This window comes from Lagopus leucura, unplaced genomic scaffold, assembly GCF_019238085.1.
Source record: "Lagopus leucura isolate 7727_CA_CO unplaced genomic scaffold, USGS_WTPT01 Super-Scaffold_100047, whole genome shotgun sequence".
NCBI lineage: Eukaryota > Metazoa > Chordata > Aves > Galliformes > Phasianidae > Lagopus > Lagopus leucura.
This window is the reverse complement of record NW_024962293.1, coordinates 664,970-675,978: the sequence shown is the minus strand read 5'-3', so window position 1 is coordinate 675,978 and position 11,009 is coordinate 664,970. Positions and strand designations below refer to the sequence as shown.

The 11,009-nt window shown below is 42.5% G+C and overlaps 1 protein-coding gene across 1 annotated transcript; it reads right to left on the bottom strand.

The window, feature by feature from the left end:
- On the bottom strand, window positions 1-10,669 carry ANKRD60 (ankyrin repeat domain 60). The gene is made up of 4 exons (XM_042884978.1): window positions 10,101-10,669; window positions 9,832-9,962; window positions 7,678-7,843; window positions 1-7,083 (listed from the first exon to the last, which is right to left on the bottom strand). The coding sequence occupies exons 1-4, from the start codon at window positions 10,279-10,281 to the stop codon at window positions 6,812-6,814; spliced, it is 750 nt and encodes a 249-aa protein (XP_042740912.1). The 5' UTR covers window positions 10,282-10,669; the 3' UTR covers window positions 1-6,811.
- Window positions 10,670-11,009: the final 340 nt, after the last annotated feature.

Below are 11,009 nucleotides of genomic sequence, written 5' to 3'. Positions count from 1 at the left end.
CCAACCAGCAAGGCACTGTCCTTGTCTGGAAAAACCAAGCAGACATTATGCTCTTATTGCCAGAGCACACTCCTATCCTTTGTTTAAATAAAATCCACAGCCATTTCTTGTGCTCCCCATTATGTGCAGCGCAGCTTCCATCTCAGCACAACGCCTGCTGAAGGAGCAAACCCTGTATGTTCACAGTCCCTTAGCAGAAGCCAAGGTATAGTTATTGAGCAATGCCAATGCCTCATGGGCTGGAGAAAAAGCAGGAAGGGACACTGCTTATCCATTCACCTGAGCAGAGGGGCATCGTCTGCACACTGCTTCTGCCGTGGCTGCAGTCAGTTCTCTGGTGAGACATAAGCAGGGGTAACAAAACCGCCCTTCTTGCTTAAGCCCAGGTCCCGAGAAGTCAGGCTGGCTGTGTGCCTCTGTCACAGGGCACGGTGGGTCTGTGCAGCAGCGGTGCTGCTGGGTCAGGGACTGGGAGGAAGAAAAGAGCTCCAACACTTCCTGCTCTTTCTCTGCAGCACAGAACACCAGGAGATGGCCCCTGAATCTTCAAGATTGTAGAATTTTCTTCAGCTTGCACTTCTGGATGGCTCTGACCAGGGCACTTTGTCAGGGGAAAGGTAACTCACTGCAGGGCCAACCAGACAACTACTTGGCTTGCAGGGAGCGCTGCTGATGTTTGTTCTCCTGGAAGCAATGCCATTAATCATTTGAGTTACTTGTATGCAAATGGGAAAAGACCAATTGCAACAGCTCTCGCCATGGTTCAGAGCAAAACATTTCACCATATTTACTTGTGCTCCTATTTGTTTAAGGTACGGCATTGAGAAAATAAACGTTTTTGTGGGCTGGCTATAAGCAACAGAGAGCTTAGGACCATCTCCTTCACCTTGGATCAGTGCTATTTAACTTTAGAAGAAACAATCTTCTTCATACCCGGCAAATTACAGTTAAGATTTCCATGATGTATTTATGCAGAATTATACACTTAAGAAGCAAGGAGGAAAGAAGATTCCCTAAATCTGCTTTTAATTCTCCTTTCAGTCATACCTTGGAGCCATTGCTAACCAGTCCCTGTCAGCAGGGACAGGCATCGCTCTGCACTGCACCTATCGGCCTTCTGGTCCTGCTGCAGCAAACAATCTGTTGAGATTTCATGAAACACAGAAGACCCAAAACCACATAAATGCTGAAATTATTTAGAATGCGTTTTGTATTCTTCTCCTTGTGCATTTGGCAGTATTGCTACAGTTGATTCAGAGCTGAATAACGCAACGCGGACAGTACTCCTGGTATAACAGAAGCATCCAAACAAGAGAAAGGATCATCACACCCAGTGAGCCAAAATCTCATGCTGTTTTATGCTGTTTTGAGGAAGGGCTCTGTGCTGGCCATTTCCCTCCTTCCCCCCCCCTTTTTTTTTTTATATGAAGAATTAGGTAAGTACACACTATTCCCTCAAAAACCTACAGCATCCATTAATTAATTTCTTACATGCAAATCATTAATCAGTATCTGGTGTGCAGGCAATATAGGAGTCAGACAATCAGCCCCACAGTTTTGTTACCCTCTGGCCTGGCATGCCTTCTCCAGACCTCACAGAGAGGCTGAAGTTGGTTAAAACACCAGTTCCACCTCAGGCCTACAAGAGGATGTTTCGTGAACTAAATGCCAACGCTGTTTTGTATTCCTTGGGTTGAATCCACTCATGAAAGCACTCCTATCTACATCAGTGAGAGCTTGTTTCATGTCCCTAAGGTCAGAATTTGGCTAAACACATGTAGAACATGTTTATCTCGCTACACATGCATATTTAATCTAGATTCAGCAGCAAGGGAACAGAAAGGCAATACATGATAAAAATACTGAAATTGGACTTCAAAGATCAGGATGCAGTTCTGTGGACTCCCAGGGTGACTTTGGCCACAACAGTCACAATCTCCTGCTTCAGTTCCCATCTGTAAGAAGCAAAACAACCATCCCTCATTTTCACTTCATCCATCTTTTCAATTTAGACTCCGAGTTCTTTGTGGTGGTGTCTCTTTCTCAAAACACATCCAGCTCCCAGCACACAATGTTCTCCTCAGAACAGCTTTATGGAAATGTATCAAAAACAAAACAACAAAACAACAAACAACCAAAAAACAACACAGAAAATATCCACTGATGAGATAAGACCACCAACACAACAATGCAAAGAACAGCTGTAATCTGTGGGAGGATGATTTCTCTTTGCCATAAATGCCATCTATTTTTCAAGACACAAGTTATTCCCTTTCACAGAACAGTGAACTCAATAACCACAGACAAGCTGCCTTCAAACCAGCACTCTTCTCAAAGGGTTGCAGCAGCCTGTGACATTATATAGAAGGTGTCACATCTTAATGACTAACATTAGTACGAGCCTGCTTGATTAACATAATTTGTTTCTTCACTGGATATTTTATTCCAGATGAGCTGCTTTTCATCCATATTTTCCGGGATAAAAAAATATGCATTCTGACATGCAACATTAATATGCCCTCTGCAATAACCCCTTGCTTCTAACTTTTCACTCTCACCTCCCATTCTCCTCAGTGCACAAGACAAGCTCAAGCAGTGGCTGTTGGTCAAGAGGGTCATGCATTGGATACCTGCCAAGCCTTTTGGGGTGTTTAGCAGAGACAAAAAGTCTATTCCTATGACACACACATTTAAACTCAGCACTAAAATGGTGGGAATAAAAAAAAAAAAGAGAAAAATATGTAAAATGTCACTTTCTGACAAGCAGAAAATTAGAATTCATTCCCCTGAGAACTAAATGGACTTTTCTGCTTCCAGTCACTAACTATGACAAGGTTAACATTTTTCAGTCTAATGACTAAGGACATTAAGTGTGCATGTGAATAAGAAAATTACTAGAGGGTATTAGCTAGGCGCGTGACAACAGCTCGAACCGACAAAGGAACTCCAAGGATGCAGGCTCTAACGCTGCCCTGTGCTATGGAGAACCAATGGATAATAGAAACGTGGGGCACAAGTACACAGAAGTCACCTTTCTTTCATCACTGTTATTACAGTAGTATAATCACAGGAGGAGGTGCTTTGCTGGATGGGGGTTGAATTCAACAGGGCCAGCAGTTTCTCAGCTGTGCAGCAAGCACAGCTGTACAGCAGATCTCCGTCAGAAAAGAAGCACCAAGACAGCAATTCACCTTAGAAACGATTTCCCCCAATGCTGCACGTGCCCTTTTAGCCATGCTCTGATCTCTACTGCACACTACTCCACTCCAATTGGAGTCTGACTGCCTATGGTCCCTGGCCCTGCATTTCCCTACCATAAGCCACATAAGCCACTTAACAGCCTGTAATCCTGCTAAAACCAAGTCATTCCAAATGAGTTTGTTTTGTTCCTCTGCCTCCTATCTCTCTGCCTTTCCAGTTTCCTCAGCCTTATTTTATGTCATCATCATAATTAAGGCACTTTTGAAATTACATCCTGCTCAAGGTCATAGTACTGAACTTAATCCCGCACAATTCTACAAGCACATCAGTGCTTTTACTTTCATCTGATTTATTTATCCTGTTTATTATCATAGACCAATTCAATCAGTACAGGCTGGAATTCAAACACATGTACATTTGAACGATGCATACAAACACTCATCAAGAGATATAAGAACTGCTCATTCCTTTAACATATGGCCCAGCTTACAAGTAAGGAAGCTCACAGTGATTAATTTTTATACCTTGACTTCTGCTTGACCCCAGTTGTTGGGTTTTTTTTGTTACTGGAAACCAAAGGAATTGAAATAGCATCACGAATTCCACAGAAGAGGCTTGGAAGAGGAATCTCTGCATTTCTTATCCCAAGCCAGTAGGGCCACATTTTAAGACAGGCCTTTAAGTTGACAGTTCCTTTATTAGCTTCTGAACACACAGGAATCCTAGCAAAACACCAACAAACCATACCAGACAGTTATGTCAAGCAAATCTTGCAAACAGAATACCATATGGAGAACTGCAAGGAAAAGCAAAGCACTAACCTCAATTGCAGTGTAGGTCAGGCATCAAACCAACCTAAACGGGATGCTGGAAGCATAATAGATGTTGGAAGCATGCTAGAAAGTATATAGGTTTGGCTTCCTTCCGTGAACCGCTATCCTTTCTAAACATTAATGGTCAACACGATCCTCAGAAAGTTCACAACCAAATTCTGGTTGTCTTTGAACACAGTTGGTGGTTGCAATGCAAGGCACGCTGCAAATTTGAAAACTGATGGCAGAGAAAGCATTCCTACATAAGTCCTGATTCAGATACATCCTTAGCAACCTTTTTTTTATCTCTTTTTTTTTTTTAATCATTGTCTTTGTTGTCACAAGGCCTTATGTTATACCAGTGCTGCACTGGTTCCTACCACACAGATTCATGACCTCCCATGTTGAGGATTAATTCATGACCTCACTGACCTCCTGTTGACTCCAGCAGAGCCAAATTTCACCTTTGCATCTTCTCCGCCCTACAGTTATGGGCTTTTCAGGAGTCTATTTGAGATTTTAATATTTCACCATCTACTCACAGAGAATATTTTGGCTTCTCCATCAATACATTTTCACTTGGTAACTCCCAGTTTGAATGCTGATTGTGTTTAGCATAAAATTAACTAAATTGCAGCCATTGGTATTTTTTGTCTGCTTCCTCCATGAACAATGTTGAGGAGATTGCAAGCTGACTACAATTCTGTTTCCCAAGCAAAAGGAAAACAGCATCTAAGAGTCCAATCAGTGCAACTTTCCTGATGTTGGGTTTTATAAGCTGTATTGTACTCCAGCATTTAACAATTTCTATTCATTTGATTCACTTTGAAAAATGAATGTCATGATTGCCACGACATTCCGCACTACAGATAAATATGGAACAGGTATAACTCAGTTAAAGTTAGAAATGTTTCCAGAGGAAGGGGAAATGTTTGGGGAACATATCATTATTCAGAGTTATCAAAGGTGACAGTCTATAGACATCCAAGGCTGTCACTGGCTACAGCAACTACCTCTAAGTAGCAGCAGCCAGTGTCAGGCTTGCTGAGCTCTGGCTTTCTCAAGGCTCTGAGGGAGCAGCAGTCATTGTGATGGCTATGAGCAACAGTACTGGTCTCTGCCCAGGCAAGGAAAGGGGTGAGCTGTAACACTAAGAAAGTGTGATGAATTATTGCTGTGCTTGTCATCTTTATTTAACTTTGGTTTTTACATCCACGGGAGTCACAGTCACAGAATCACAGAATGGCCAGGGTTGGAAGGGACCTCAAGGATCATGAATCTCCAACCCTCCTGCCACATGCAGGGCCACCAACAGTCCTTCCAAAAGGGTTGCTTTGGATTTCCTAATATTAGGAGACAGTTGTGACATTTGTCCTGCCCTGGGCCAAATTAAACACAAAGCATTTTAGTACCTTTTTCTTCTTCATAACAATCAGCTTCTTCCTTTATCTGGGAATCCCAAAGCTCATTAATAAGTCCTCACTAAATTCTTCTGAAGACTGATCCTCCTTCTGTACTGTAGCACAGAGAAGAGCAAGTAACAACCACAACGCAGAATGCCTCGTGTTCCTGCTCCTCTCCTGAGGACAAACTCCCTCCTTTCCTCTGGTTAATCTCTCTTCAGCTTGGGTTCTCCTTTCTCATCTAAGAAAAACACGAGCACACACTGTTCCAGTGCTGGCCTTGTCCAGATGTTAATTCTCTTCTGATTTGCCCCATGACAATTTTGGATCAGTGTACACTCATTTCCCAGCCACAACACATTTAGGATTTCTTTCTTTTTTTTTTCTTTTTCTTTTCTGAGGGTGAGTTTCCAGCTACCAGCAAGCAATACTTGCTATCTGCCCTCCATGACTGTATACTACATAATTTTCTACCATTTCTGGAATTCTCATCCTGAAGACACTCAGTTCTCTGTGAATGACATTCTTATGTTCTCCCAAGTTATGCTGCATAATGGCTAAAAGCAACTACAAATCCTCTCCTCCTTTCTAGAAGCCTAAGCACAGATCAGACAGTCTAGACAGACAACACAAAGAAAGAATAACGGATTTCTAAAGATTTCTCTGTATAATCCTGCTTACAATATGCAACTGCTCAGCAAGACATCAAACACCATTTTATATCTTGTCCATTGATCACTTTGATAGAACGTGATCTTGTCATTGCATTTACCCAACATCTGTATGTTTGAATCAGGCAGAACTAATAACCAACAGGAAACCAGAGAGTGAGCCTTTTTTAAACAGTACTAAAAGGCATCGTTCCAGCAGGAATTCTGCATTTGTTCAGACCAATGCCAGCACATAAAAAGTTTGCTATATGCTCTCCCAGTTACTGGCTTCCATAGGCTAAGGTTTTGAACCTTGCTTTAGTACTCGATTCCCAGGAAGAAGTCAGGGATATTTATCCCCTTATTCTGGAGACAGTCGGAGCACCACCGTCAGGGGAGGATGCAGCACTGCTGCCTGCAGTTGAGTGCAGTGCTGGGACACCCCCTGCCGGCCCCACTGCCGCCTCCCGATCTCAACATCCACAGATGAAAAAAAAAAAGGCAACTTTAAACTCAAAGAAATTAAAGCAGCACTACCAGAAAGCTTAAATTACAAATAAAGCACACGCTCAAGGGTTATGTGGTTGAGCTAGCTGTCACCTTAGCTGCAGCATCATCAGAATATGACATTATTTCATAACAAAACCCTACAAAAGGTACTCAGTGACCTCTATTTAAAGTGCGTGTCATTGGGAAAGTTACTGACTGTCTTCAGATCTGCCAGAACCAGGTCAGACTGTGTATATCAGGCCGGCTGGCCATGAGCCTGCAGCACAGCTCCATCCCTGCACCAAGGCCTGGCTCCAGCCGGCGGCCGTGGGACACGCATCAGGGCACGCTCGCTCTGCTTCTGGCCCCAGCGCTGGGCCATCCTCACTGCGGTTTGCCCCTCACAATCTGGGTCGAGGGCTCGTGCCCCACAGCTCACCAGCAGCTCAATGCACTCACAGCGGCCCATGATAGCAGCTACGTGCAGCGCAGTCCTTCCCAGTGGAGTTTTAGAGTGCACATCTGCACCTGCAAAGAAACGCAGTATGAGTGTGACAGGACTCATAAAAAGGGACAACGGGCCAGAGCTCACACCAAGTCACATTCCAGTTGAGCGCTGCCATTACTCCTGCACTGGGAGTAAACAGCACCATCCCTCAACAAGATTTAACAGGGCCAGGCTGAACCTGGGCTGGAAGGAGTACTGCTGGACAATACATATTTCTCAGGAAGGGCAAACAGCCCATATGTCAGAGCCATGGAAGCAGAATGTGCAACTCTGCTTGTATTGCAGTGACTGTAAAGCACTGCACAAGATCAAGAAAAACTGAACATCTTTAGATAACAAGAAAATAGAAATAACTGAGGCTCCAAAGCAAGGAAATAATTCTCATTCCTGTTTTCCATTCTGAATTTACCTACTTTAATATCAAACTTGTTACAGTTAGCAAGAGCAGTTTTGATTGTTTTCAATTCTACACCAGAGCTGATGGGCCAAATGCATTCTTCAACTCAAATACAAAAGTTGAGAGATAGTTCAGGTAAAATTCTGTAACTTGGTAAGCAGGAAGGTGGTATGCTATGCAAAAACAGCCAGAGAACAAGTCTATCTCATAACATTACCATGACTCAGGAGAAACTTCACAGTGTTAACGTGACCTCTGTGGCTGGCAACAAACAGAGCCACAAAAGCACGGTGTGCTACCCACTCCTTTTTCTGCTCCGGACCCAGAATCTTTGCATATGGAGAGGTGCCAGCATACTCTTCTGTAACTCCCAGCTGGGCCAGCTGCAGAATAAACAGAAACCTTTTAATCTCTTTCACAAAGATGGCCTTATTCTTCAAAAATATCAACAGTCTCCTTTCAGCACGTAGAGCATACTGCATAAATCATTCTAAGTCAATCATTCTAAATAGCACATGCTTGTTTTATGTTGTGCTGCCCTATCTTGATTTGCCACTACCTAACGACGTTTTTTCATAGCCATCCCTTAAAGGGAACATTAAGTTAGGTTTTCTTTTTGCATGTAGTTACTGACTTCACAAATTCTTCAAGTTCACTGGAAACTGACCAGGCTCTAAGTTTTTGGGAGAGGACAACAAAGACAGGAGACACTCGCCATGTAAGCAGAACTTCCTTAGGATCTAATTAAGACTTTAGGCCTTAATTCTTCTGGACAACTCAAACATTAGCTGCTTCAGGATTGTCTTGTATCATTTTATTTCCATAAGGTGGTCTGTGGGGTTTTTTGACAATTAAGCCAAAACATATCTCAAGTGTTGCCAAAAAGCCTTTTAGGCACAATTCTCAGGTGCCTCATACTGCTGTTATTCTCGAGACCGCAATTCCAAGCTGGACTAAATCTTTAACACTGCACCATGGCCTTCTCACCTAGTAAGAGGAAGCACATTAATAGAGCAGCTGCACAGTTATTTCTTCAATGATTTTTTTCTATTAAATATATTTGAGAGTCAAGTCTCAACAATTTTCTTGTGGGCTCTTAATACATCTTTCATTTCAAAGGAGACCACTGCCTTTGGCACATCTTTTTGCCTCCACACTGAGAGGGAAGATTCTAATACACAAGGAACTTAAAACATGGAGAAAAAAAAACACTTTGCCCAATGGCAAAATGGAAGCAGTTTGTGGCATGAAGTAGAACAGCTGCTTACCAATGAAGTGCAACACTACACAACAGTTAATGACAGCAAGAGAAGAATCCTGCAGCATCAATTGGCAATGGTTGGGGAGATACAGAGGAACAGAATATAATCAGCCAAGTTGGAATTTGGCCAGGACAACAGCGATAATGGTTCGTTATGAAAGGCACCAAAGGATATTTCGTGATCACATCTGTTTGGGCCTAAAGATTTACAGGACATATCAGAGTGCCTCGCATTTCTGCTGAGACAACACTTCAGTCCTAAATCAAGAAAGCAGCATGTCCTCTATCAGAGAGCCACCAAAACTATTTGTTCTGCAAAAAAATTAAAGCTGTCTTACTGATCAGGCTTGACAGCATTGCAAACTGAAGACAGAAGGTAAAGCAAAAGGGATGCAAAATGTTTTCTGATCCTTGATTTTGAATCTGTTGTGTGCTTTGAAAGAGCATCAGTTCCCATTCTTCCTCCGTGGCCAATATTGCCAGAGAAGGATGGATTAAGAAAGAGTTTCTGCCTCAATTTCATAATTCAAACAAGTCACTCAGACTCTCTTGAATGCCTAAAAAGAAATAATCCAAAGCCCTCTCATGATTGTTTAAGATACCTAAGAAAGAGGCCTTTCCTGCATACTACGTGTCATCTCTCTTACCTGTATGAAAAGTACTGGAATGAAGTATCTTTTCTACAGAACACATCAAAAGAATAAAACAGCAGGCAGCTCAACAAAAAATCCCAACATTTTTCAGGTAGCAGGAACAAGAAAAGTAAATCATGAGTATAGACTCATCCTACAAAAAGTCCCAAGACAGAGAAAAAACTGGGCTTCAACTGTATATGCTGTCCACTAATAACAGCAAAAAGACATTTCTGAACAGAACAGCCTGCATTAAGGATTGACTTCTCTTGTTTTTGGATTGCTGTTTCATTGTTTTCACTGTTAACTGTTGCAGTAAATACAACTAACCTACTTAACAATTGTCTCTTCCATTAAGGAATTCCCCACTCTTTCCCCTATGAACTCTTCCTTGATAAAAGCACTTAAAGTCTTCAGCAACACACTTTCAGCATTTCTACAGACAGCACCCCACGCATTCACAGGCAATGGAATCAACCTTCATCGTGTCTCCTTTGGCAGCAGCTGCCACGAGATGCCCCCAGCCATCTTGCCTCCAGATGCGCATTGTAATTGTTCCACCAGGGACAAAATCATTGTCCATAAGCGTAGAATCGTCTGGCAGATCTACTGAAGGGAGTTATAAAATAAAAGCAAGTCAGCGTACCCTCAGAGACTGTAAACAAATGTAAACTATAATAAATAGATGGTGAGTGAACAATAACCTGTCAGTAACCTTCAAGAACAACAGAGGTTACAGGTTCTTACTTTCATCCAGGTAGTGAAGCCGCTGGAAATGAAAGGGGATCCCAGTCAATAATTCCAAATCAGACTTGAGCTGCTTCAGCGTCAAGTCATTCTGGCACTGAGGTAGTGAAAATATCTCATTAGTTTCAGCTAGCCTGAGCTGGAAGCTAAAGGTCTGCAGAGGCGAGGAAGACCTGGGCATGCAGTTGTTACTGACTGGGAAGGCTTGAGGCTTTCCTCTTAACAAAGGTTGGTACCATTATAAGGACAGGGGTCTGATACCAGTTGTAATTCTTCCCTTCCCTTGGCACTCCTCGTCATCAGGATAGATGTCACTAAGGATGGACAGCCCTGTGTACCATTAGCACATTACAGTATCCATGCAGCATAAACTGACATCACAAAAGTACAACCTGCTTGTGTGATGTAATAGCCTGTACCAACAAAGCAAGAGAACTTCACAGAAAGTAACACACCAAGATGGTAGCAGAAGGACTTTTTCCTCTTGATTTTCACTAGGATGACAAACTTACTTGGAAGATGAGCAGTAAAGAAACTAATTACTAAAGTACACATCTGAGGCACCCACATTTCACATTCCTCTTTTCTTTGGCCAAGTTCAGGTCACAATATACACATTAACTTGATGTGTGTTAAAAAGAGCACATGGCTGTTCCACTGTGTTTCCACTTTCACTACACAGACTTCTCCTGTCTTTATGAAAGTGAGGAAACGCTTCACTAGGAGGTGCAAGGGGCTGCTTATTCTCTTCATTTTTACATCATGTTAAATCTTGCAGAGAAAAAAGAAGGGGAGAGATCATATGTTCTTTTGCAACAGTTGGCAAAAGCTCCAGAGCAAGAGATGGAACAGCCAGCATCTGAAACAAACAAAAGGATGACTGCAGCAGCAGAACATACAGAAGACTCC

Excerpts from the sequence above, each read along its gene's own strand:
- ANKRD60 (XM_042884978.1), bottom strand. The coding sequence starts at position 10,281 with ATGCCCAGGTCTTCCTCGCCTCTGCAGACCTTTAGCTTCCAGCTCAGG. Across the intron at positions 7,844-9,831 it reads CCAAAGGAGACACGATGAAG|CTGGCCCAGCTGGGAGTTAC; the intron begins GTTGATTCCATT and ends TTTATTCTGCAG. Across the intron at positions 7,084-7,677 it reads GAAGTTTCTCCTGAGTCATG|GTGCAGATGTGCACTCTAAA; the intron begins GTAATGTTATGA and ends GTTTCTTTGCAG.